Below are 27,967 nucleotides of genomic sequence, written 5' to 3' on the forward strand. Positions count from 1 at the left end.
GGAGGATCACCGGAGCCTGGGGAGGTCAAAGTTGCAGTGAGCCATGATCACGCCACTGCACTCCAACCTGGGAGGCAGAGCGAGACCCCATCTCAAAAAATAAAATAAAATAATAGGCCAGGCGTGGTGGCTCACACCTGTAATCCCAGCACTTTGGGAGGCCAAGGTGGGCGGATCACGAGGTCAGGAGTTCGAGACCATCCTGGCCAACGTGGTGAAACCCGTCTGTACTAAAAATACAAAAATTAGCCAGACGTTGTGGCAGGCACCTGTAATCCCAGCTACTTGGGAGGCTGAGGCAGGAGAATCGCTTGAAACTGGAAGGCAGCAGTTGCAGTGAGCAGAGGTTGTGCCACTGCACTTCAGCCTGGGCAACAAGAGTGAAACTCCACCTCAAAATCAATCAATCAATCAATCACAGCTCCTGAAATTAAAGGAAGAAGCATAGGTAGCAAGAGTTAATCAACACTCTTATCAGATAAGGGCCCTCTGCTGGCACTACATTTATTCCATCCTTGGATCACTTGGCTCAAGTTTCCAAGTCCTCATAAGTCAGTCCAGTCTGCTGAGCTCGGGCCACATACCCACCTGGTGGCTTGGAGTGAGCAGTGCAGAATGCCCTGAGAGTCTTAGCACAGGTGCACACACTGGGGGAAGAGTTATTAAGTGGAAATTCTCTCTCTCCAAAAGAAGGGGGAAAAAAAGAGGTAGTGTGGTCAAAAGAGAAAATGTCCACCACAGTTTTCATCCTTCCTGATTTCTTTATGGTTTTCACACCAGATGTAACTCCTGTGATGGTTAATTCTATGTGTCAACATGACTGGCCAAGGGGCACCCAGATTAAATGTTGTGTCTGAGTGTGTCTGCGAGGGTGTTTCCAGATGAGGTTAGCATTTGAATTGGTGAATTCAGTAAAGCAGGTTGGCCTCCTCAATGTGTGTGGGCATCATCCAATCTGTTGGAAGCCTGAACAGAACAAGAAGTGGAGGAAGGAGGAATTCTTCCATTTTTTTGTTTCCTGCTTGCCTGCTTGAGTTGGTACATTGGTCTTCTGACCTTGGACTGGGAATCACACCCATATATATATACATATACATACACACGCACACCCATATATATATACATATACATACACACGCACACCCATATATATATACATATACATACACACGCACACCCATATATATACATATACATACACACGCACACCCATATATATATACATATACAAACACACGCACACCCATATATATATACATATACATACACACGCACACCCATATATATATACATATACATACACACGCACACCCATATATATATACATATACATACACACGCACACCCATATATATATACACATATACATACACACGCACACCCATATATATATACACACACACTGTATTGGTTCTGGTTCTCTGGAAAACCCTAATATGACTCCTTTCTTATGGAAAGTCTCTCTTCCCACTCAATCCTACTTTCCTACCGACCTCACTAACTATTCCTTCTCCATCTCTGTTTTTTTCTCTGTTCTTGGCTTTCTTTTCTTCTTATTTCATTGTTTTCCATCTACTTGTCATTTCAAGGACCATCTGTACGCCTATGACTCTCTCAATCTGTATTCTTTTTTATTTTAAAACTTTGTTTGCTTTTGCTTTTTTTCTCTTCTTTATTTCTGAATGATCAATCTATATCTTTACAGATGCAACATATTCAACAGCTGGTGTCCCTTGGATGGCCCACCAGCACCCCACTGCCCCACTTCCACCCTCTTGCTCTCCCTTCCTCTGCCTTCTTCATTTCCATGAACGGCATCACAATCCACTCACCCAGTCATCCAAGCCACAGACTCTCTCCAAATACATTCAGTCACCAAATTCTGCAGACTGAGGCATGGTGAGGCAGATCACCCCTGTAATTCCAGCATTTTGGAAGGCTGAGGTGGGTGGGTCGCTGGAGCCTAGGACTTTGAGACCATTCTGGGCAAAATAGGGAGACCCTGACTCTTAAAAAAAAGAGAACAGTCTGCAGATTGTGCTTCCTTAATTTCACTCAAATGTCTCCTCTCCTTTATATTCCCATTGCTATTGTCTTGTTTCAAGTTCTCTTCATCTTATCTAGGGTATAGTCTCCCAACCGGAGTCCACATCTTCAATTTTATACCATTCCAACCCATCTTCCACACTGTTCCCAGAGAGATATTTCTGAAAAAAACAAATATGACCAGATTTATCTCCCTCGTTAAAGCCCTTTATAACTTCTGCTGTCTACAGGATAAAGTGCAAACTCCCTCACATGGGACCAAAGCCGTTTATAAACCAACCCCTCCCTACTTTTCCAGATTTGTCTCTATTCAGATCTACCTCATACCATAAGTATCAGCTTGCCTATTTCCATGACCTTTGCCCTTGTTGCCCTTCCCCTGAAATCGGCTTCCCTCCGATGTTCTCTGTCTCTCTCTTTTTTTTTTTTTTTAATTAGAGATGGGGTCTTGCTCTGTCACCCAGGCTGGAGTGTAGTGGTGTGACCATAGCTCACTGTAACTTCAGACTCCTGGGTTCAAGCAATCCACCTGCCTCTGCTTCTCAAGTAGCTAGGACTACAGCTGTGTACCACTCCACTAGCTAATTTGTTAAAAAATTTTCATAGAGATGGGGTCATGCTATGTTGCCCCGGCTAGTCTCTAGCTCCTGGGCTCAAGCAATCTTCCTGCCTCAACCTCCCAAAGCTCTGGAATTACAGGTGTGAGCCACCACACCTAGCCACCTACCATGTTCTTTTTTTGTTGTTGTTGAGACGGAGTCTCACTCTGTCACCCAGGCTGGAGTGCAGCGGCGCGATCTCGGCTCACTGCAAGCTCCGCCTCCCGGGTTCACGTCATTCTCCTGCCTCAGCCTCCCGAGTAGCTGGGACTACAGGCACCCACCACCATGCTCGGCTGATTTTTTTGTATTTTTAGTAGAGACGGGGTTTCACCGTGTTAGCCAGGATGGTCTCGATCTCCTGACCTCGTGATCTACTCGCCTCCGGCCTCCCAAAGTGCTGGGATTACAGGTGTGAACCACCGTGCCTGCCCAGCCCATGTTCTTATAATACTTTTAAGACTCAATTCAAAGCCACCTGCTCTATAAAGCCTTTCCCAGTTGTCACCTCTGTCTCTCAAAGGTAGAACTGACCACTCCCTCCTTTGGGTTCACACTTGACCCCCGTACCTGTTTACCTGGCAGTCTCTCCCATCTAGTCTGTCATACTCTCAACAACCAAAACGGTGTTTCACTCATCTTTGCATTCTCTATACCTGTCATAGTATCCAGCACTTAAAATGCTTAGCAAATGAGTTCAGAAATGAATTTGTGACTAGAGTGGGTAGAGAAAGCCTACACACTCAGCCGAGGAAACTCAGGGAAAACAGAGTCACTCTGTGTAGAACCAGCTGGGGCTATCTCGAGCCACAGTGGATGCCAGTGACCCCCACTCTACTTACACAGTAGAATTGCCTGGAGGGTATTTAGAAAATATGGATGGCGGGGTCCTAAAAAAAGCCAGTTAAATCAGAATCTTTAGGGGTGGGCCTAGACATGGGTGTTTTTTAGAGACTCCTCCGAGATTCTAGTGTGCAGTCAGAATCAAGAAGCACTGGTGCAAAGCATTCCTGAAATGACTGCAGACTTCTACAGTGCGGCTGAGCAGAATGCCCAGGTGGCAAATAGCTCCTCCTCCAAGGGAAAAGCATGAGCATCACTGGCCTATGACACAGGCACAGCCTTGTAATCAATGATGAGGAATGCCTTCAAGAGCGACACCAGATGGTACCACTTGAATATTTTATGACTCAGCTCCAAGGAAGTTTGTTGAGAGGAAATACAGGTTGAGCATTCCTATTCTGAAAAATCTGAAATAAAAAATGCTCCAAAATCTGAAACTTTTAGCACTGACATGGCGCAAAAGTGGAAAATTCCACACTTGTCCTCATGTGACAGGTCACAGTTAAAACGCAGGTGTACAACACACAGTTTATTCAGAATGCCTTCTCACCCCTAGAGGACCCACTTCCTGGTCTTTCAACTGCTTCTGATGTTTCTTCTCACCTAAAAAAAAAAAAAAATACAAAAATACAGGGTACAGTGTGCAGTAGCCTTTTTTTTTTTTTTTTTTGAGACAAGGTCTTGCTCTGTCACCCAGGCTGGAATGCAGCAGCACTATCACGGCTCACTACAGCCTGGAACTCCTTGGCCCAAGAGATCCTCCCACCTTAGCCTCCAGAGTAGCTGAGACTACAGGTATGGCCACCATGCCCGGCTAATTTTTAAAATATTTTGTAGAGACAGGGCCTCGCTATGTTGCTCAAGCTGGTCTCAAACTCCTGACCTCAGGTGATCCGCCCTCCTCGGCCTCCCAAAGTGCTGGGATTACAGGCACAAGCCACCACACCCAGCCATGCAATAACCTTTTAATCAAAACAGCATTGTAGTGGATACTGAAAGCCTACCATCGTTTGTTGTTGTTTCCAGCTATTCAGGTATTCTGATGGTGCTACTGTGCTGCTTACTTAACCTTTACTCATTATTTTTTTCACTAAAATTTTTCCCGTTTTTTCATTTTTCATTAACAGCATGTCATATTTTTTACTATTACATACTTATGTGTGAATTAAGTATAAAAAAAAGATTGCTCATCAGTAGCACATAAATTCAGTCAGGAATGATGGTGATGCCAAACAACTACAGACTGTCCACATGGGTGGCTAACATAGTGACACTTACGCTTTCTGATGGATCAGTGTACTCAAGCTTTCTTTCAGGCACAACATCATGTAAAATATTACATAAAATTGTCTTCAGGCTATGTTAATAAGGTTATATAAAACATAAATGAGCCAGGCGTGGTGGCTCACGGCTGTAATCCCAGAACTTTGGAAGGCTGAGGTGGGCGGGTCACCTGAGGTCAGAAGTTCGAGATTAGCCTGGCCAACATGGTGAAACCCCATCTCTAATAAAAATACAAAAATTAGCTGGGTGTGATGGCGCATGCCTGCAGTCCCAGCTACTCGGGAGGCTGAGGCAGGAGAATCGCTTGAACCCGGGAGGTGGAGGTTGCAGAAAGCCAAGATTGTGCCATTGCACTCCAGCCTGGATGACAAGAGCGAGACTCCATCTCAAAAAAATATATAAAAATAAAAATAAATGAATTTCATGTTTAGACTTGAGTTCCATCCCCAAGATACCTCGTTACATATATGCAAATATTCCAGGATCCAAAAAAAAAAAAATTGAAATCCGTAACACTTCTAGTCCCAAGCATTTTAGATAAAGGATACTCAACCTATACTTACAGAGATGCAAACCTTCCTCCTTCTCAAGGAAAATGCTGCAGGAGAGATCTTGGGAGCCCTTTAGTTCACTGACAAGGAAAGGGAAATAATGTAAAGAATTTTGGAATCCTACTCTGTTTGGATTCTTTTGGCTGTAACAGAAACAAAGGAAAAAGCTTAAGCAACTCTAAATTTCAAGATTAACATTCAAGATGGTTTCAGGCATAGTTGGATCCAGGACAGAAATATGTCATAAGGGAACTTCCTTTGTTTCTCCATCTCTTGGTTCCACTTTTCTCTGTGTTGGTTTCAGTTTTCCATGAGGTTAATTCATGTGGCAGCAAAAACGGCCACCAGCAGCTATAGGCCCATCCCATCCTTACATGTACCTAGCAGTCCAGTGAACAGGAAGTATCTCTTTTCAGATGCTACAGAATCCCAGAGATGACTCTATGCAGCCCAGTCACATCATATTCTTATCCCTGAACCTGTGGCTAGGGGGATGCAATTCTCTCTTGTGCCTACTTCCAGGACCATAAGGGTGGAGTCAGTTTCATCCGAACCACATAGATTAAGAATGTGGGGTGGCACTGTTCTCCAAAGAGATGCTAAATAGGAAGAAAGAAGTCTATTTCATGTGGTTCAGCTGGTACATCCTCTTGTGATTATGATCCTGTTATAGTTACTATTCTTTGGTTACAATCCAAAGAATCTGACTCTGGATAATAAGGAAAAAAATACCATAAGATATTGGTTGACTCACAGAATCAAAGGGAAAGGTAAAAAATTGGGCCTTGAAATGATCAGGAACCAGGGATAGTCTAAAGAAAGAGTAATGATGGATCTTCAACCACTTGCAGTCATCATTCAAGATTCAGATTCTATGGATACAAAAATCTGATTGGCCTATATCCAAGGAGGAGGGAGCAGGCAGGTGGAATCGGGTTTGACAGTTCCATCTGTGCAAGAATCAAAAGAATGAGAGAGGGCAGTTTTCCTAAGCATAAGCAAGATGCTGTTCCTGGAAGGGGGAAAGGATGTTGGGCAGTAAAAAACAAAAGCTGTTCAACTACACACCCAAATGGTCCCTGTCCCACTCTCACTCTGCTCTCAAACCTCAGAGGCCAGAGCAAGTAAGGATTCAATAAAGACCAAGCCAACTTTCTGCAATTTTGCTTCCTATATTAGTTAAAAGTATCCAATATGTTTGCAGTAAAGTGTTCTAGCTTGGATCTGAAATCCCAAACATTGAATAACAATTACAGAAGCTTTCTAATGTAGCTCTGTTACTGAGACTTCTAAATGCATGCTTCTGCACAAAGACCTGATCCGCTTGGAAGAGGGTCATCTTTTCCAGTATCAACCACTTGGAGAAGCAAAGAGCAGGACTCAGGAAAAATCTCTTAACTGATTATCTGGATGTAGAGGATCTCGCTATAACAGTGCAGGAAATGAATTGGAGCAGGTCAAGACTGGGGAAGACGGGAGGCAGGGAGACCAGTGGGATTGTAGGTGGTATGTAGCAGGCTGCGGTATAGATGTGCCACTACAGGTTTTACCAGCTTGCTAGTTATATTAAGTTTACAATCAAATAATGCTGCAACCTTGAACAAAAGTCATTTTGCTTACATGCAAATAATTGTAGGGTACATTCCTACAACTAAAAATGCTGAGTCTGAGGGTATATACATTTTTTTTGAAATGGGGTCTCACTCTATTGCCCATACTACAGTGCAGTGGTGTGGTCACAGCTCAGTGGAGCCTTAGCATCTCAGATTCAAGAGACCCCCCCCCCCCCACTGCAGCCTCTAGAGTAGCTGGGACTACATGCGTCCACCACCATGCTTGGCTAGTTTTTAAATTTTTTATAGAGACAGGGTTTCACTATGTTACCCAGGCTGGTCTTGAACTCTTTGACTCAAGTAATCCTCCTGCCTTGGCTTCCCAAAGTGTTAGGATTAAAGGTGTGAGCCACCACACCTGGCCCACATTTCTAATTATGACTGATATTGGTAAATTGCTCTACATAGAGGTTCTACCAATTTACACTGCCAACAAAGAAAGCCCACTGGCCTAGATCAATGGTTCTCCAACTTTAGTGTTCATCAGAATCACATGGAGGTCTTGTTAAAACACAGAGTGGTGGGCCCCAGGTCCAAAGTTTCTGATTCAGAAGGTCAGATGTGGGACCTAAGAATCTTCACTTCTAAAAACTTTCCAGATGTAGTTTGAAAATCACTGCAATAGATCGATTTGGCTTCCACCACTTCATAGACCTGTTTGCCCCAAGTCAGTAAGTTCCTCTTCAATTCTGTGGGCTTTTCTCCACCTCCATTTTGCTTAAATTTTCTGCTATATTTTAGATGTTTGTCTTTCTTTCTTTTCTTCCTTTTTCTTTCTTTCTCTTTCTTTTTCTTTTTTCTTCCTTTTCTTTTGTTTTTCTTTTTTCTTTCTTTTTCCTTTCTTTCTTTTTTTCCTTGCCTCCCTCCCTTCCTTCTCCCTCTTTCTCTCCCTTCCTTCCCTCCCTCTTTCTTTCTTTCTTACTCCCCCCCTCCCCCTTCCCCTCCTTCTTCTCCTCTTCTCTCTTCTCTTCTCCTCTTCTCTCTTCTCTCTTCTCTCTTCTCATTTGGTCCTGTTAAGTGTCCTTTCCTTGGCTCTCCTGTCCCTTAATGGACTCAGGCTTCATTTATTAGCCCACAGCTTTTCACCCAGAAGGAAAGCTCATTCCTTCTCAAGACTAAAAATATAAAGAGAATGTAAAGTCTGATGGGCAGGGTGGCAGGCGCCTGTAATCCCAGCTACTTGGGAGGCTGAGGCAGAAGAATTGCTTGAACTTGGGAGGCTGAGGTTGCAGTGAGCCAAGATTGCACCACTGCACTGCAGCCTGGGTGACAGAGCGAGACTCCATCTCAAAAAATAAATAAATAAACAAACAAACAAATACAAAGAATGTAAAGGCTGAAGCCATCTTTTGATCCTAACAGGAGAGTCTGCATTGCTAAGACAGAAACCAGATCCTGATGACACTATTTGAACCCTCTCTATTCAGCCATACCTGATGCCAGCCTTACTTTTTTTTTTAATCAGAGCAATTGTTTTTAAAAAATTAAACAGCAATTTTGATGGCAATACCCTATCCCAGCTTTTCCCCACTCCCAGCCCCCTTCTGCTCCCTGAAGCAAGCTCATTGTTAGACAGTTTATTTTCTTGCATATGACAGTAAGTTCTTTTTGCTTTTTACAAAATCAGGACACTGACAAGTGTGTCTTGAAGAAGGCTTCATTTAATTTCCACAAAGGTGATCCTGAATACTTTCAACTATTTGAGTTGTTTAATCTGATATTTCCTTTACTTGCTTCCGTATTTCTAAATAAGGTGTTTACTTCAATTTTTAAAGATCAGTTTCAGATGTAATCATCTACCGACTTCATAAGAGGTCAGCTTTCAGCTAACTTACACCTTATCCCACTTCCTGTGTTTCCCATCCTTTATAACTAAATACATCACACTTTTGTAAAATAGTAGTATTGCTAGGGCTGGGCACGGTGGCTCACGCCTGTAATCCCAGCACTTTGGGAGGCCGAGGTGGGTGGATCACAAGATCAGGAGTTCGAGACCAGCTTGGCCAACATAGTGAAACCCCATCTCTGCTAAAAAAAATACAAAAAATTAGCCGGGCATGGTGGTGGGCGCCTGTAATCCCAGCTACTTGGGAGGCTGAGGCAGGAGAATTGCTTGAACCCGGGAGGCGGAGGTTGCAGTGAGCCGAGATCATGCCATTGCATGCACATGCCTGGCGACAGTGCAAGACTCCATCTCAAAAAAAAAAAAAAATAGTAGTATTGCTGTTGCTTTGACTGTAAATATTATTCAATGATGAGCCAAGGAATTTATGACTATGTTTTCTTTCCTTACTTGGGTTGTTGTTTTGGGGTTTTTTGGTTTTGTTTTTGCTTTTCATGGTGTTAGTGATTGCTTTTCTTTTTTTAAATATTTGGTTCTCTGTATATCCAACTATTTTTTAAAATTTGTCAAATGCTCAATATTATTCTCAAAAGTTCAAACATATCATAGTTTATAGATTTTATTTTTGTTGTTAAGACTTCTTTTCTTACTGAAACTCTGTTTTTGTTTGTTTTGAGATGGAGTCTCGCTCTGTCACCCAGGCTGGAGTGCAGTGGTGTATCTCAGCTCACAGCAACCTCTGCCTCCTGGGTTCAGGCGATTCTCCTGCCTCAGCCTCCTGAGTAGCTGGGACTACACGCACATGCCACCACACCCAGCTAATTGTTGTATTTTTAGTAGAGACAGAGTTTCACCATATTGGCCAGGCTGTTCACAAACTCCTGACCTTGTGATCTGCCCACCTCGGCCTCCCAAAGTGCTGGGATTACAGGCATGAGCCACTGTGCCCAGCCTACTCTGTTATTTTTTTATCTGCCGGTTGCTGGTAAGTTGCAGGGTAGAGTGATAAACTGGCAAAACAAACTTTTTATTTCTGGATTCCAAATAGCACCATAAAAAAAGGTATTTTCTGGGACCATTGAGTCTCTTGAAAGAATACTCCAATATCTGCTTAGGAGTTATTCCAAGAGCAGGGCTGGAGAAAAATTGGAGGACGAGGAGCCACTATTCAGCAAACAGACTTTTGTTTAATCTGCTTCGTTTAAGCACTGTGCTTTACTTCCAATTTCCAAAGTACCATACACCTCCAAGTTCTGAACCTCTCCTCCTTCACTCAAGGACTTTCTACCTTGCAAAAATACATCTACCTTGTAGGTTTGTAACTTTATTCCTTTGTTTTATTTCAATGAGTGTTTTGGAAGGGAGATAAGTACATGTGGTCAATTCATCATACTTTTACAGACTATTTTTCTCAAACTCGTTTAACTCAGGAATTAGTCTTGCAGGGTCTAATTTTCATAAAGTCATTTATTTTTGCATCTCACTCCATGCTTCTGAGTTGCATTTCCTTCTTATGAAATATATATATACATCTTTCTGAGTTTAGAGTGAGGGTATATGAGTAGAAAACTCTCCGTTTTTGTCAGTTTCTTCATCAGCTTAATGGTTTATTATAAGATGAAGATCCTTGTAATCACTTCCTAAACCAAGAAATAGAACTTTGTCAGCCACACCAGAAGCCTGTCCATGTGCTCTACCCCAATCACAAACTCCTTTCACCCCCATCACTACCCTGACTTTTAAAATAACCACTTCTTTTTGCATTTAAGTATATCCCTAGACATTATAGTCTTGCTCATTAATTTAATGTCTTTTATGCCTCCTTTAAGCTATAGGTTCTTCCCCCCCCGCCCCGCCCGCCACTTACAATACATATATTGAATAACCCAGTTGTTTACTTTGCAGGGTTCCCCATGGTCTGGATTTTGCAGATTGCACACTCATGGCATATTTCAATATGCTCCTTTGTCCTCTATTTCTGTAAACTGGCAACTGGATCAAGAAGTTTGAGCACACTCAGGTTTAATCCCTTTGGTAGAACTACACGTTATGATGAATTTATATATTTAAACATATATGATGAGTTTCAGTCCATTCTAATTATTACCTTTATTGAAACTCAAATTGTCCTATCCATGGCCAATAGGAGCCTCCTCTAGTTGGCTGGGTCCTTTGGACATGACTCCAGAAGTCTTTAACCATTTCTCTGGTCTCTAGTATAATAAGATATTTCATGCTCATTCCATACATTCCCTGCCCTAAACCTAGAACCGCTTGTTTCTTTTAGTGGGACTTGGCATTTCATACTATATATATATATATCTATATACATATAGATATATGTATATAGTCATGTGCTGCATAACGACATTTTGGTCAACAATGAATGTCATATACCACTGTGATCCCACAAGATTATAACAGAGCTGAAAAATTCCTATTGCCTAATGACATCTTTATTTCATTTTATTTTGAGACTGGGTCTTGCTCTGTCACCCAGGCTGGAGTGCAGTGGTGCAATCACTTAGTGACATTCTGATGATCCTGACCCTGTGTAGTCCTAGGCTAATGTGTGTTTGTGTCTTCATTTGTAACAAAAAAAGCTTAAAAAGTAAAAAATAATAATAATTATCAAAAACTTTAAAAATAAAAAGCTTATAGAATAAGGATACAAAGAAAATATTTTTGTACAGTTGTACAATGTGTTTGCGTTTTAAGCCAAGTGTTATTACAAAAGAGTCAAAAAGTTTTTAAAATATCAAAAAGTTTATAAGGTAAAATGTTGCAATAAACTAAAGGTAATTTATTATGGAAGAAAAAAATTTTTTTAAATAAATTTAGTGTCGCCTAAGTGTACAGTTTTTATCAAGTCTCCAGTAGTGTGCAGTGATGTCCAAGGCCTTCACATTCACTCACCACTCACTCACTGACTCACCCACAGCAACTTCCAGTCCTGCAAGCCCCATTTATGGTAAGTGCCCTACACAGGTGTATCATTTTTAACCCTTTATACTGTATTTTTACTGTATTTTCTATGTTTTGATATATTTAGATGTACAAATACCACTGTGTTATACCTGCCTGCAGTAATCAGTACATTAATATGCTGTACAGGTTTGTAGCCTGGGAGCAATAGGCTATACCATATAGCCTAGGAATATAGTAGGCTGTACCATATAAGTATGTGTAAGTAGTACAGTCTATGGTGTTCCCATAAGGACAAAGTCGCCTAATGATGCATTTCTTAGAACATATCCCTGTTGTTAAGTGATTCATGACTCTGAGTGTGTGTGTGTGTGTGTGTGTGTGTGTGTGTGTGAAATGTTAGGATACATACATATATGTATTTCAGAAAAAATTTTTTTTGAATTATAATGTGTTATAATTAGTTCTGTTACCTGTCTTGGGTTTTCTTTATCAAGAACTTCTAATCTATATGTTGGATCTTCTTTGCCTATTTTCAGTATTTATCGTTTCTCTCAAATTATTTCTGTTTACATTTATTTTTGATTTAAAAAACTCATTTTCAAATTGTAGTTCTTTTCAGACACTTGTATTTTCTTATTCTTTTATTCCTTGTATTTTAGTCCTCTTTTCTGAAATCAGTTTTTCTTTTATTTCTAACCCTTTCCCAAGTTCTGTTACTTCATTCCTGAGTTTTTCTTCTTCTGGCTTGTTCTGCTGTTTCATGTCTCATATCATTTTATATGTTTACAGTGACACTGTGCCAGGTGTTACATAAACAGTGGTATTCAAAATAAAGTCCATGTCTCCAATAATCATATTTCACTCATTCCAAGCCACATTTATCTCTTTGTTTCTGTTTCTCTTTCTTCCCTCACCCCAACTTGGAATGCTTGTTTAAACATTAAAATTTTCTCATAGTTGATTTTAAAATGAAATCTGTAAGGGTAAACTTTTCTAGCTATAGGCTACCATAATCTTTCCCTTATTTTGAAATCTTGAATAAGTTTTCAATTTTCTTGACAGTCTGTCCCTTGAACCTAGATCATTAGCTTTTTAAGGAAAAAAATTATGGCTTTTTATATCTCCCAGAATAAAGCCAACAATGACTCTGAGGCTGGGCGTGGTGGCTCACACCTGTAATCTCAGTACTTTGGGAGGTCAAGGCGGATGGATTGCTTGAGCTCAAGAGTTTGGGACCAGCCTGGGCAACACAGTGAGACCCCCATCTCTACAAAAAATGAAAAAAATTAGCCGGGGGCAGTGGCACGTGCCTGTAGTCCCAGTCACTCGGGCTGAGGTGGGAGGATAGTTTGAACCTGGGAGGTCAAAGCTACAGTGAGGAGTGCCTGTACTGCTGCACTCCAGCCTAGGTGACAGAGTGAGACCCTGTCTTTAAAAAAACAAAGAAAGAAAGAAAAAGAATGACCCTGGGCATTGTTGGAACTCAGAAAACAATACCCCAAAATGAAGACCTCAGAAGCAAAAGATTTTTCCCACCTTCTCCAACCCTCCTGTCTCTCAATCCCATTCTTCCCCCCACCCCCACCCCCAAGGCTAGTCATAGAAACTGGAATCCGTCTTTCCCAAAGCAGGGCATAGAAACCAAAACCCCACCCTTTCCCAAAGCCAGCCACAAATCTAAAAATATTACTCTAACCTCCTTGCACCCCTTTCTGTGCAAATATTGGACATAAAGAAATTATCTGGCCGAGCACAGTGGCTCACGCCTGTAATCCCAGCACTTTGGGAGGCCGAGGCGGGTGGATCACCTGAGGTCAGGAGTTCAAGACCAGCCTGGCCAACATGGTGAAACCCCGTCTCAACTAAAAATACAAAAAAAAATTAGCTGGGCGTGGTGGCGGGCGCTTGTAATCCCAGCTACTTTGGGAGGCTAGGACAGGAGAATCACTTGAACCTGGGAGGGGGAGGTTGCAGTGAGCCGAGATCGCACCATCACACTCCAGCCTGGGCGATAAGAGCAAAACTCTGTCAAAAAAAAAAAAAAAAAGAAGGAAAAGAAAAGAAAGAAATTATCTGACCTACCTTGTTTAACTGTTGTAGGCCACAGCCCCCATTCCAGAAGGTCCTGTTCGATACCCAGAATGAATGCTGCAGACAGGCCAAGGAGAATCTAGATAGGCCTTGCTGGGTTTCTTGCCTGTTGGCATCAGAGTGTTTTTTGTCCAGTCATTTTTTTTGAGACAGAGTCTTGCTCTGTCTCTCAGGCTAGAGCGCAGTGGCGCAATCTTGGCTCACTGCAACCTCCGCCTCCCGGGTTCACGCCATTCTCCTGCCTCAGCCTCCTGAGTAGCTGGGACTACAGGCGCCCGCCACCACGCCCGGCTAATTTTTTGTATTTTTAGTAGAGACGGGGTTTCACCGTGTTAGCCAGGATGGTCTCGATCTCCTGACCTTGTGATCCGCCCGCCTCAGCCTCCCAAAGTGCTGGGATTACAGGCGTAAGCCACCGCGCCCGGCCTTGTCCAGTCATTGTTTTATACGGCTGTCCATGCTTTGTGAACCAAAGCATACAATACACGATTTCCCTTGTTATATTTGGGTGTTCATTCTGAAGGCTCCCGTGTCACATAAAACGATGGTCAAATCAATGTCTATGTCTTTTCTCCTAGCGGCTTTCAGCGAAACTTCAGAAGGTGAAGCGAAGTTTTCCCTTGGCCCGGACAGCATCATCATTAATGTCATTAATAAACATTCCCACGGTATTTGGCCCTTGTATGTCCTTTGTATGGTGCTGGGGATACAATGACATATCGCTGCAGAGATTTTCAAATGTAAAAGAAGAGGGATTATACTGATTTAAAAGCTAGATTCTGTCCTCACCCTGGAGCTAGTCTGCATTTATGAAAATTTACTTTCCACTGCGGTAGACAGACGTTTTCTACTCCAGCGGAACTGTGCCTTTCCTCAAATCTAGTCTCAAATTTAGGTTCCTTTTCATTTTCTGTTATGGAAAGGCCCTCAGCATATCCCAGGCTTTGGAGCCTTTTGTTAGTAGTCTGGCCCATGCATAATTTCCCCTTCCTCTGAAGTATACATAGCACCTCACTAGTTACATTTTAATACACTTTCCTATGTCTCAGTGGTACCAATATATTAACATATGTCCCAGTTTAGTTTGGCTTTTAATTTCTTATCTTCTAAGAAGATAGATGCGTTCTGTATCACCTTCTCGAGTCCTAATGGTTAACTGGAATGAACACAAGCAACAAACCCTCCGGCCTGGAGCCCAAAACAACAGTCGCGGTTCTGCAACAGAAAAGGCTGCGCTGGCCCTGGGACCTGTCTCGGAAATGCTCCTCATCCATCTAGTTTCTCCCAGGACAACCAGGCCCAACCCCACGGGAATATACAGAGAGGCCTCGGGTCACAGACTTAAAGCTGTAAAAGGGAGGAGGCGACGGTCTGGTCCCAGTCACCGACCAGCCACCTACTACTAGGGCCCGAACCCAGGACTGCAAACGCACCTCCCTCCCTCCCTTTCCAGCTCCGCCTGGCGGCGGCGTTGCTCCTAAGGGGCGGGGCTTCCGCTTCCGGCGGGGGATTGTTGACGCCTGCGGCTGCTGCGGTGGTGACGGGGCTGTTGGGGAGGGGCCACTGGGGGAGGGAAACGGAGCAGTGACAGGTACCCCGGAGGGTGCTGCTGAGGCGACGATGGCCGAGGGGCCCGAGGAAGCCCGAGGCCGCCCTCCCGGGCAGGACGATGGCGGAGGGGACCACGAGCCCGTCCCTTCCCTGAGAGGCCCTCCTACCACCGCCGTCCCTCGCCCCCGCGACGACCCCCAGGCCGAACCCCAGGCCCCGGGCCGGCTCACAGCCCCGGGCCTCGCGGCCGTCGCCGCCGCCGACGAATTGGAGCCGCCGCGCGAGCTCAGGAAGCGCGGGGAGGCGGCCTCCGGCTCCGGTCCGGAGCTGCAGGAGCAGGCGGGCTGCGAGGCGCCCGAAGCCGCGGCGCCACGAGAGAGACCAGCGCGGCTGAGCGCCCGCGAGTACTCCCGGCAAGTGCACGAGTGGCTGTGGCAGTCCTACTGCGGCTACCTCACCTGGCACAGCGGCCTGGCCGCCTTCCCAGCCTACTGCAGCCCCCAGCCCTCCCCGCAGAGCTTCCCTTCGGGCGGCGCTGCAGTCCCACAGGCCGCGGCGCCGCCGCCCCCGCATCTGGGCTATTACAACCCCTTCTACTTCCTGAGCCCCGGGGCCGCGGGGCCTGACCTGCGGACAGCTGCCGGCATCAGCACCCCTGCTCCAGTCGCGGGCCTGGGACCCCGGGCTCCTCACGTGCAGGCGTCGGTCCGGGCCACTCCAGTGACGAGGGTAGGATCCGCAGCCCCTTCGCGAAGCGCGAGCGAGACCGGGCGACAGGCAGGTGAGAAACGCGAGGTGGAGGCTGGGCGGAGTAGAAGGGTCTTCGGGGGCCTGTGGGGTAGAACTGGCACGCTTTTTAGACCTGTAACTGCTGCTTCTACTCTGGTTGACCATCCTGCCGGTTCACTAGCTATCGTTTGTCCAGGCCCTAAATTCCCAAAATGTACAAGGAGGCAATACAGTTTCTTCTTCCTTTAGACCTGGCACTCCAAATTGATTCCCTTACTCATGGGACTAGCTGTTTATTCGTGAAAAGAAATTGCTCTTCAAACCATCCTCTTCCTTTGGTTTTCACGCTCTGCAGAGTGAGGGCCAAAGCTAAATTCGCAAATGGCAAACCCACTTTTGGAGGGGCTCGACTGGTAATGCTGAAAATTATTCAGACATTGGCTACTTAGGACAGTGGAACTGAACGGATATAAAAGGAGATTGACATGGATACAAGTGGAGTTAGGAAGTTTTGATTGGGTCAAAGCTTCACTTCATTTGATCAATATTTTGCATATTGTGTAATTGTTTTTGCTTCTGTGTGTGAACTAGAATATTTTGAATTAGTTACACTTCTTAGTTTACTATTTAAGCTATTAGTTAGACTTTTCGTTTATTTTAGCCACAGATAGATGGGACAAGAACTAGTTGATGCCTCTGATCTCAGTCAGAATTTAGGATGACAGATTGATACTCACTGGGTTTATTTTAAAGAAAGCAAACAAACTAAAAAAACAGGGGTTGGGGGGATTACAGGGATTTACTTTGTACTAATTGCCGATATTTATCCTTGATTTGTACTAAAAAATGTTTAATTTTGTGTCACTTAGATGTGGCCACCTGGATTCTCCTCATTAGAGTTCCTAGTGAAATGTAGTGGGTACCCTAATCAAATTTATCTGTGAAATCAGTTTTTTGGGGGGAAAGTGGGGCGGGGAGGCAAGGTCTGCTTCTATCGCCCAGCCTGGATAGTGCAGTGGCGCGATCTTGGCTCCCTGCAACCTCTGCCTCCCAGGTTCAAGCCATCCTGCCACCTCAGCTTCCCTAGTAGCTGGGACTAAAGGCATGCGCCACCACGCCCGACTAATTTTTGTATTTTTTGTTGAGTCGGGGTTTCGTCATGTTGGCCAGGGCCAAACTGGTCTCGAACTCCTGGCCTCAAGCAATCTGCCCGCCTCGGCCTCCCAAAGTGTTGGGATTACAGACGTGAGTCACTGCGCCTGGCCGTGTGAAATCAATTTTTAAACGTTAAGGTGATGAAAGCAAACTTTAAGTTCAGTAAATAGTGGAGTACTGTTACTCTATTTTAGTAACATGGATTCTTGGTGGAATCAGTATCAATAGCTGCTGCACGGTTATAAATATTTTTTATTAAGTTGTACCTTGACTTTCTTTAGCAATTCATTATATGGCTTGTGTTCCAAGACTTATGTGAAATGATTTGTTTTTCCTTTTTTTTTTTTTTAATTTACAGGCAGAGAATATGTTATTCCGTCCTTGGCCCACAGATTTATGGCAGAGATGGTGGATTTCTTTATTCTCTTCTTTATAAAAGCAACCATTGTCTTAAGCATTATGCACCTCAGTGGGATAAAGTAAGTTGAGGACGTTTGCAGAAAGGTTTTAATTTCTACTGTTTAATGATCTTGTATTATTACATTGTGGGAATCTCACCTATCAAAAATAGGTAAAAAGAGCCTCCAAACCTGCTTTGATTTTATTCACCTATTCTTTTAGTCCAGGAACTAATTTACCTCTCATTATCCTGTTCCCTCTTGCTATCTTGTGGAGTCTCTAAAGACAAAGGTATAAAGAGCTTTTGGTAGGTGAATTAATAATCAACTAGATGGCATTTCCAAATGGGATTGCATATACTGTGGGGCAAGTCCCAAGTGAACTTCAAAGTGAGACATTTATTTGAGTAATCCTTCCAGATTAACAATAATCATAATAGCAGTTATCACTTCCTGAGTACTTTCTATATGCCATGTATTGAGCTTGCTCACTTTATATGGATTCTTATTTAATCTTAATACCAAGATGAGATGTAGAGATTAATACCACCATTTTATAGAGTTTGAAATTTGGGTTTATGAAAAGTTGAGCACAGAACTTAAAATGTTACAAAGGTAGTAAATGACGGAGTCAAGATACAAACCTGTGCAGTCAAATTTCAGGGTCCTTGCCAGAAACCTATTACTGTGATTCCTCCCTGTCCCTCCCTCTCACTCCACTACACATCCAGTGAAATACCAACTCCTTTATGTTCAATTTCCTGAATAGCTTTCAACCCCAGACCTCCTCACTGCCAGATCATTTTTCTTTTTTTGAGACAGAGTCTTGCTCTGTCACCCAGGCTAGAGTGCAGTAGTACAATCACGGCTCACTGCAGCCTTGATCTGTGCCCAAGTGACACTCTCACCTCAGCCTCACAAGGAGCTGGGACCACAGGCATGCTCCACCATGCCTAGCTAATTAAAAAAAAATTTTTTTTTTTGTAGAGATGGGGTCTCCCTATGTTGCCCAGGCTGGTCTCAAATTCCTGGGCTCAAATGATCCTCCTGCCTTAGCTTCCCAAAGTGCTGAGATTACAAGCATGAGCCACTGCACCTGGCCCATTTTTTATCATCATTGCTTCTCCCTACTCCGACTACTGTCATCTCTTGCTTGGATTATAGCAGAAGCCTTCTAGTGGTAACTCAGTCTCCTGTTTTATCTCAGTCCAGTCTCTGATATAAAACCAAAGTGATCATAAATCCTGGTTCTGCTCCTTTCCTACCTTGAAACCCTTCAATGGTTTCTCTTTTTAAAATTTTTACTGTTTTTTTAGAGATGGGGATTACATGTGTGAGCCACCATGCTCAGCCCCTTCAATGGTTTCTCTTTACCAGCAGGATAAAGTCTGAATTTCATCATGTGGTTTATACTCAGGAGGGTGTCTCAACCTCCCGAGTAGGTGGGACTACAGGTGCATACCACCACACCCTGCCTTTATTTCTTAATCACTGCCACCTCTCACATTTAGTATATGAGCCACACCAAACTGCTTATAGCTTCTATCATATTCTCTCTTTCTCCAAGACATTCTTTCCTGCTGTTCCCTCTTTGTGGAACATTATTTCCTCTTCTTGGTCTGGCTAACTTCTCTTCATCCTTCAGATCCTCATCTAACTGTCTTTTCTGGGAAACCTTCACAAGGTTAAGTGTACCTGGTGTATGTTTCCATAGTATCCTAGGTTCCCCATCACAGCACTCATCCCACTTTATTATTGCTGCTTATTTATTGTTCTGTATTCTTTGCTAGGTTAGACCCTCCATGAAAGCAGGGACCATGTAAATTCATTCACCCTTATTTCCCCAGGGCTAGTACAGTGTCTGCTCATGATAATGCTGCTTATTTTTTGAATAAACTAATGAATACTTTATGATACTAAATGGTTGGGAATCTAAAGATTAGTTTAGAATTTCAATTAAAATGTATGACTTGCACTAATGAAAAAAAAGTCAGTGCTACTGTTCTGGTAACTAATTGTTTATAACCCCAAACTATTATTTTTGTGTAGGGATATCTCTAAGTTTGCTATGCATTATATAATAGAAGAAATAGATGAAGACACATCAATGGAAGACTTGCAGAAAATGATGGTTGTGGCTCTTATATACAGATTATTAGTTTGTTTCTATGAGGTAAGCTACTGGACTTCAGCAAGAATTAATATTTAACAATCTAATTTTATGTTTTTACATTTATTTTTTTGAGATAGAGTCTCACTCTTTCTCCCAGGCTGGAGTGCAATGGTGTGATCTTGGCTCACTGCAACCTCTGCCTCCTGAGTTCAAGCAATTCTCCTGTCTCAGTCTCCTGAGTAGGTGGGACTACAGGTGCATACCACCACACCCAGCTAATTTTTGTATTTTTAGTAGAGACAGGGTTTTGCCATGTAGGCCAGGCTGGTCTCAAACTCCTGGCCTCAGTGATCTGCCCACCTTGGCCTCCCAAAGTGCTGGGATTACAGGTATGAGCCACCGCACCCAGGCAACAGTCTAATTTTAGATTATCAGCTCAAGACGAAAAAGTAATAGAAATTTATAATTATTCATGTCTTTTCCACGTGTCTACTTTTCTGTTTTTTTCCAAATTTTAACTAATCATTAAGTAAAAACTTTTGGAAGAGAGACATTTTACAATTTCTTTGAAATATTTCTCAGTCTTAGAAACTCAAATAAAATTTCACTTATAGACTGTGGTCCAAAAATATACTTGTAAATTGGTTGTGGAACTTCCAATGTAGTTTTCCACAGAAACAACTTACTGCAAAGTATAGTAGTCATAGAGAAATATTACAGGAGACAGACATCTTGTGGTATTGGACATGTTAGAGACCTACAGAAATGCATAAAGTTAAATGGTTAACTTTTGAGTATTCTATGCAATTCTTTCAACTTGAAAAATTTAAAACATGAAATAATATGGTGGGAAAAGTTTATCTTTAAAATTGGTATAGTTGAGCCAGTAAGTTATTTTTAAATCATCCTTTTTTCCTTAGATAATTTGCATTTGGGGAGCAGGTGGAGCTACCCCAGGGAAGTTCCTGCTGGGGCTTCGAGTTGTGACATGTGATACATCAGTGCTTATTGCACCAAGTCGGGTTTTAGTGATTCCTTCCTCAAATGTTAGCATTACAACGTAAGTCCTTTTCTTAGCTTAATCTACTACATACTTATGAAAATAATGTGTTTTAGAATATTGGGGTTTTTTTCTTCATAGTAGATAGGCTTATATTTATTAAGTTTAAAACAAAGTGAATATTTATTTCAGTTGTGTTACATCATTGTAGACCTCTTTTACAGTATACATTTTCAAGATGATCTTTTTTTTTTTTTTTTTTTTTTTGAGATGGAGTCTCACTCTGTTGCCCAGGCTGGAGTGCAGTGGCACAATCTTGGCTCACTGCAGGCTCCGCCTCCCAGCTTCACGCCATTCTCCTGCCTCAGCCTCCTTCCTGAGTAGGTGGGACTACAGGCGCTCGCCACCACACCCGGCTAATTTTTTGTGTTTTTAGTAGAGATGGGGTTTCACCATGTTAACCAGGATGGTCTTGATCTCCTGACCTTGTGATCCGCCTGCCTCCGCCTCTCAAAGTGCTGGGATTACAGGCGTGAGCCACCATGCCTTGCCTCAAGATGATCATTTTATGAATTATAAGTCACAATACAAGAGGATGATTTGGGTGTTGATGCTGTATTAGTGCTCCACAACCACCTTTATTATTCTCTGGATCTGTGGACGTTAGGTCAGGTACTAATCTGCCTTGAGTCTCCATTTGGCCGTACCTGTCATTATTCCATCTTGAATAGGCAGTAGAGTTTTGACAGCTATGCATTCGTGCATCCTTCTCCTGCTGTTAGGTGAGAGCTTGTAATACTGCCAAGTATTCAAGGTTAGCTGTTGGCATCTAGCGCTGGGGGAGGGTACAACCAGTGATAATGGAAATTGTGGAGGTCAGTGGCTGGTAGTCAGTTGAGCCAAACAAGATATTGGCTGCAATTTTTGCCAGAATGATTCAGACCTGGATTGTTACATCAAGAAATATAAACAAGTGACTCTAGAAACCTTGGTTTTGCCATCTTCAAATTTTTCTTAAAATTTGGTAGTTATAGCCGGGCACGGTGGCTCACGCCTGTAATCCCAGCACTTTGGGAGGCTGAGGTGGGCAGATCACGAGGTCAGGAGATCAAGACCATCCTGGCTAACACGGTGAAACCCCGTCTCTACTAAAAATACAAAAAATTAGCTGGGCATGGTGGCGGGCCCTGTAGTCCCAGCTACTCAGGAGGCTGAGGCAGGAGAATGGCATGAACCCAGGAGGCGGAGCTTGCAGTGAGCTGAGATTGCACCACTGCACTCCAGCCTGGGTGACAGAGCAAGACTCCATCTCAAAAAAAAAAAAAAAAAAAAAATTTGGTAATTATAAACCTACCTACTTCTTTTAATAAGAGTCAGTAATGGCTAATGTTTATTGAGTACTTTTTATATACCTGCACTGTTAATAACACTGCATATGTATTAACTAATTTAATGCTCATAACACTGCATGTGTATTAACTAATTTAATGCTAACAACCTCATAAGATAGATACTATTGTTCCCTTTTTGCAGATGTGGAATACAACTAGTAATTGGTAGAAGATGGATCTGAATTTAACTAGTCTGGATTCAGAACCCACACTCGTAGCCACTGTACTTTTCTGCAGCCCTTCAGTGCACTAAAAGGCAGAAATCTAACATAAGTAGGATAATTCTCCATTCTGAGTGATTGTTGAAAGCTTTCAAAAGCTTTGCTTAATCACTGGATCCCACAAAGGAAAATGCTGATTAAAGAACACACAGTACTTTAAAATGCATGTTTTTTCTATAAGGTAGACAAATGGGACTACAGTAAGCATACTCAGAAAGTACTCAGAATTCATGTTCATTTCTTCTGAGAAAATACTAGAAAGCTCTGTATTTTCTAGTTCAATATTCTGAGACATGTTTATTACTGCTTTTTATGTTGTTGAAGTCTTATTAGAAATAGCCCAGGTGGTTTGATCATGATACAGTGCTACTTGAAAATATATCAAAGGTAAAAATTCTCTCAACTATACTTTGAATGTCTTTTTCCCTGTAGACTTCTGTAGAGAAGTATAATTGTGTTTTAAATGTCTATTTTGAACTTGATGGGATACCATTAATCTATATGTGGTTTGATGTGTAACTTACCTGATACTTTTGTTTTAACTTTTTAGGTCCACTATCCGAGCTTTGATCAAGAATTTTTCAATTGCTTCTTTTTTCCCTGCTTTCATCACACTACTGTTTTTTCAGCATAATCGAACAGCTTATGACATTGTAGCAGGAACCATTGTGGTAAAAAGAAATGGGGTCAGATGATGCCCCCCAAAACCCTGATTTCCACACACTAAGACTAAATTATGTCTCAAGGCCATCAGTATCCCTGGGTTACACTAATTGATGATTTAGAAATTAAAGCAGTCACTCCAGTGTGATGCAGGTGACTACTCTGAAAGTATTGATTTTACTTGAATGCCAAAGAACTTTTCCAGAAGAAAAATCTATTAAATTCAAGTATTAAAATTTTTAGATCAAAAAGGCAAATGATTTTATAAACAATGGACAATATATACTTTCTTAAGATCTAAGGTACTTTCTTAAGATCTAAGAATTTGCTGAAAGCATTTTCAGCTTTGAAATCTCCAAATGAAACTTTAAAATTTATTTTGGTTTATCCCAAAATAATGGAAAATGTCCAGTTGTGTTTTGTAAACACCTATGTGACTCATCTTTTAGTTTACACTTCCTGGGGAAATTGTCTTTGGTGTTTAGGGGAGGGAATGAGAACACAAATTGGATAATCCACTGTCTCCCATCCCAGGAGGTGGTGAGTTGGCTGCAAGAGAAAGGGACAAGTGAGGCAGGCCTAGCAGTTCCCTTACCTGAAGTTTTCAAATCCATACTGCAGTTCCCGTTCGTAATGATGTAACTTGACAACTATTCTTAATGCTTGAACATGTATTTAGGGGCAAGTTTCTCATGATGATGAAAAAGTATTAAGTCATATTGCTATGTTAATTGGTTTTTTTTAAAAGGTAAGTTAGTGATTACTTTTAATGGTGGGGGAGTAAGTTTTCACTGTAAATTGAACTTATAATTTATGTGCAAGTGTTTTCAGTGCCCTGAATCAAACTATAAATATGTGGGGAGAAATCACCTCCATCAAACAGTTGCATATTTACTGTAAAAGTATTCCCAGTATGTGTGCAGCATGAAGAAAGTATTAGTGCTTCTCAGTGTTCTCAATGAGTGTAAATTCTATTTATATACAGTATATTCACATACTACTTTCCTTATATTTTATATAGTTCTATGACTGTTGAAACATCAAGGAGTTAAAAAAATCTTAATATTTCATGATTAACTATAAATACTATTAATAGCTTGCAAAATATTAGCAATTTTCCCATTATGGACTATTCTCTCTAAAGCAAGGGAGACTGGCATTCCCAGACATTATTCTAGATTCTTTAAGCTCATTTTAGGTCTGCTAAAGTCTGGGGGGAAATGTTAAGCAAAGTGATACTGTGTATATTGCCATTTTGCTTTATTCTTCTGTTGAAGCAAAATTGTGGGGTTTTATTATGTGTGTGTGCTTTTCCTAGATGTCCCAGTTAGCTGTGCTGAGATATACCTGTACTATTTATGGCTTAAGTTTTGATTCTTAGGTATTTTCTCCAGCTCTGACATTGTTTTCCAAAGACACACTAAACTGCATTGCACAGTTCAAAAATTTGATTACTTAAGGGATCAATCTAGGTGGTGTTCTTGGTCTTAAATTTAATAGCAAACACAGTACATATCTATTATCACTATATTAATTTTCAAAGATTTTTCTTTGACATTTAAAACTGTGACAACAGAGATTCACATTTGATTATAGAAACTTAATGTCTATTAATTTTATTACAAAATTTCATAAACCGTGTTTTTCAAAATAAGTTTATGTCAAATCCAGCTTCCCAGAAACACTAATAGTTAAGTATGTCAATATACTAAATAAATCATTCACTTGCACCCATGGGGAAGATTTAGTGTTACCGCCTTTCACAGTGAAAAAAAGAAAAATCTTTCATTTTTAAAATTAGGAGATGTTACGTAACTTGGCACTTTAGTAGTGTATACACTAGCATTAGTTTATACACCACTTTTGCCACTGGGGAATTCAAGTTGAAATGTCCCTCAATCATATAGGTCTGGAATACATCTTTCATTCGTAATTTCTGCTCAGATAATTGAATAGTTTGCCATCTAGATTATTTTCATTTATACTATAAAACAAAAGCAAACTAGTCCAGTTTAATTTTTTATACTTAGAATATTGCACATTTTCTATATATGAGTCATTCAGATTAGTATCTATGTAGGTTCAGTCAGCTCCAACCATGGATTCGAGGTATTATACTGTATAACCCTACAAAATACACAGAAGTATTATTTGCCTTTATAATAGAACCCAAGAGTCTGTTTCAATTTGTGAATTCAGTATTTGCACAGAGATTTTGATTCCCAAAGTTTGGAAAAACATGACAAAACAACGAGGGAAGAAGGAACCAGGCCTTAGTGCCACATATTTTTCTCTTGGGGTTGTAAGGTAGTCTCCTGCTTTCCAGAACACTTTATTATATTTCACTTACAGACCTGATTTTCTGTGTCAAAGTATAATTCTCATGCTGAAGCTGTAGCCTAAAAAGCCAAAAGAAAGTTGTCTTCATTGTACAAACATATTCATCACTTTAACAAAATAAGGGAACAAAATTTAGTATTCAAGCTGAGTGAGAATACTGTTTCAATGAGCATGTCCCTAAGATAAGCCAGAATTGGCAGTTAATTTAGGCGTCTAGAAAATCTCAGTTCCCACCAGTAAAATTATCCTGAGTGGCTAATGCACCTTGAGAAAAATCTGGCATACTGAATAAATAACATTAACTTGGGAGCCAAGAGCTGGGTAAGCCTTACCTTTAGACTACTCTGTGACTACAGAAATAAAGCCAGCACTTTTGGAACTAGTAAACCTTCACTTGTCAGTATCATAAAGAGTATTGCCCAACTGAACTTTGCTCCCACTGGTTCAGTAGTTACTTATTTCTGCCTAAGCACTCACCTTCCGATTTTACCCAAGTATATAGGATAGAAAAAAGTGCATTATATTTGAGAGCTACTTCACCCAAATTACAAAATGAGTCAGTGTTTTTAGATTCAAGTGATAGTAAAAGGATTTGTTCCCTTCAGTGACTTGAGTGTTTTAGTTATGCATAAGTATTTCTAGCAAAGGAAGGGTAGAAAGGAATTGAAGATTAATTTACACTATTTGCTACTTGGGAATAAAGGGCTTTTTGAAGGGGGTATGGATATTAAATGTTTTTGTTATATACTTATCCCTATTAAAACAGGCAGTTGTTTCTTTGAATATGCCTAAATAACAGTATTCTTAAAATCTGACAAGTAACATGTCAATTACTTGATATTCCTTGTCTCCAGTACCACAGGCCACTCTTGACATCCCATGTTTGCCTGGATAAAGTTCCTCATTTCAAACAGTATACATACTTCTTTGCAGTTCATTATAGTAAGGCTTAACCTGTAAACAATATCTGATGGCCCACCTATAAATAAAATTCAGCATTCTATTTTTAATAATTTGTATGCCACCAATTTGTATTATTTGTCTCAATAAATACTTAGTCATCAATGCATCTGTATTTTGTATATTTCTTTGAGACGGTTTGCTCTAGAATCGCCTGCTTAGGGAGACCTTGCTTCCAAATACAGGTTTTCCAGTGGGTTTAGCAGTAAACTAGAATGCTTTCAGAAATAGAGATCTATGAAAAAAGAATCGCCCATCTTTAGGGATATATTCTTTTAGCAGGCACACTCACAAGTTACCTGTACATGAATTAAGCTTACTATTAAACTAATCCAGTCCTTCAAGAGTTGTTAACCATCACAACCACCACACAAGTCTCATCTGGGCAATTTAAAACCAATTCTGACCTTAAAAGCCTTTCCCATTCTAACTTTTATGAACAGGTCCAGAGAGAAAGGCAGGAAGCGAAACAACGGGTTCCTCACTCAACAGGGGCAAAGATAATAAAGGATAAACTAGACTGTAGCTAAAAGATGGTGCAAGTCCTGTAGACAATGTGCTGCTGTTACGAGCCTAGCCACAAACTTGTTAGGCCTGTAGACAATGTGCTGCTGTTATGAGCCTAGCCACAAACTTGTTTTGGAACTAGAGTGGATTTTTGTGACAAGTTTACAAAGGTGCCCTATATTACAAAAGGTAGTCTCTGACTGACATGGTCATACAGCTGATGCATGTAGCTAGACCTACTACCTCCATTTTCTCAATTTTACTAGACCACATTTGTCAGTTTCCATTAAATGCACTGGCTAAAATAACCATTATAAAATTTCCATTGTATTTTACTTTTCCAAAGTAAAATAATACTTTCCAATTGAAAAGTTCTTTCCAGGCTTAACCAGCAAATGGCCTGGTTATATGTTGTTAAAATTAGTTCAATAACTAATTTCAAATACTAATTAGGTAAGTAATTTCAGAGGAGAATTTGTAACAAGTATTAATAGGCAGCTTAAAGACATTTTTCAGTGGTCTGAACTGTACCTTTTTCTCAATGCTCGGAATCGTAATTACTCAAAACAACCTAGTACTTTGCTTAAAGTGACACCCCCAAACCTCAGTGCATCAGTCTGCCAGGTGCTTATTTGATGATGCAGACTTTTGGAACCTATCCAGTCCCAGTTTCTGGTGATGGGGGTCGTAGAACATATATTTGACATACCCTGCCAAATATTACTAACGGTACATTCAGTGAGAGCCACCAGTCCTCTCATCAATCGACCAAATTATAAAAACACCTACCTAATTATTCAATTAAACTTTCTGAACATGACTTTCCTCCCTTAGAGATTCTTTTTCATTAAAAACAATTCCTGGCTGGGTTTGGTAGCTTACACCTGTAATTGCAGCATGTTAGAAGGCAAGAGGATCATACCAAGACCCTGTCTGTATAAAAAATAAAAATCTTAGCATGGTGGCACATACCTGTAGTCCCCAGCTACTCTGAAGGCTGAGGCAGGAAGATGGCTTGAGCTTAGGAGTTGAAGGCTGCAGTGAGCTATGATAGCACCACTGCATTCCAGCCTGGGTGACAGAGGGAGACCTGGCAATCTATCTTCATTACTCATTGGCCCAGCATGAGAAGTATGGGCTT

General features: G+C 41.4%; 1 protein-coding gene and 1 long non-coding RNA gene across 2 annotated transcripts; one reads left to right on the plus strand and one right to left on the minus strand.

Moving 5' to 3' along the window:
• Positions 1–4,002: 4,002 nt before the first annotated feature.
• Positions 4,003–15,576, minus strand: LOC134761652 (uncharacterized). The gene is made up of 3 exons (XR_010140583.1): positions 13,790–15,576; positions 5,336–5,403; positions 4,003–4,091 (listed from the first exon to the last, which is right to left on the minus strand). It is a non-coding gene; the product is annotated as an uncharacterized LOC134761652 (long non-coding RNA).
• Positions 15,278–26,424, plus strand: FAM8A1 (family with sequence similarity 8 member A1). The gene is made up of 5 exons (XM_024248878.3): positions 15,278–16,130; positions 17,592–17,712; positions 19,681–19,804; positions 20,665–20,804; positions 22,907–26,424. The coding sequence occupies exons 1-5, from the start codon at positions 15,419–15,421 to the stop codon at positions 23,049–23,051; spliced, it is 1,242 nt and encodes a 413-aa protein (XP_024104646.2). The 5' UTR covers positions 15,278–15,418; the 3' UTR covers positions 23,052–26,424.
• The last annotated feature ends 1,543 nt before the right edge of the window (positions 26,425–27,967 follow it).

This window comes from Pongo abelii, chromosome 5 (genome assembly GCF_028885655.2).
Source record: "Pongo abelii isolate AG06213 chromosome 5, NHGRI_mPonAbe1-v2.0_pri, whole genome shotgun sequence".
Classification (NCBI taxonomy): Eukaryota; Metazoa; Chordata; class Mammalia; order Primates; family Hominidae; genus Pongo; species Pongo abelii.

Bases quoted from the DNA above. Each gene is read 5' to 3' on its own strand.
- FAM8A1 (XM_024248878.3), top strand. From the start codon at position 15,419: ATGGCCGAGGGGCCCGAGGAAGCCCGAGGCCGCCCTCCCGGGCAGGAC. The intron at 17,713-19,680 runs GTAAGTTGAGGA...ATTTTTGTGTAG, and splicing joins ATGCACCTCAGTGGGATAAA to GGATATCTCTAAGTTTGCTA. The intron at 19,805-20,664 runs GTAAGCTACTGG...TTTTTTCCTTAG, and splicing joins TATTAGTTTGTTTCTATGAG to ATAATTTGCATTTGGGGAGC.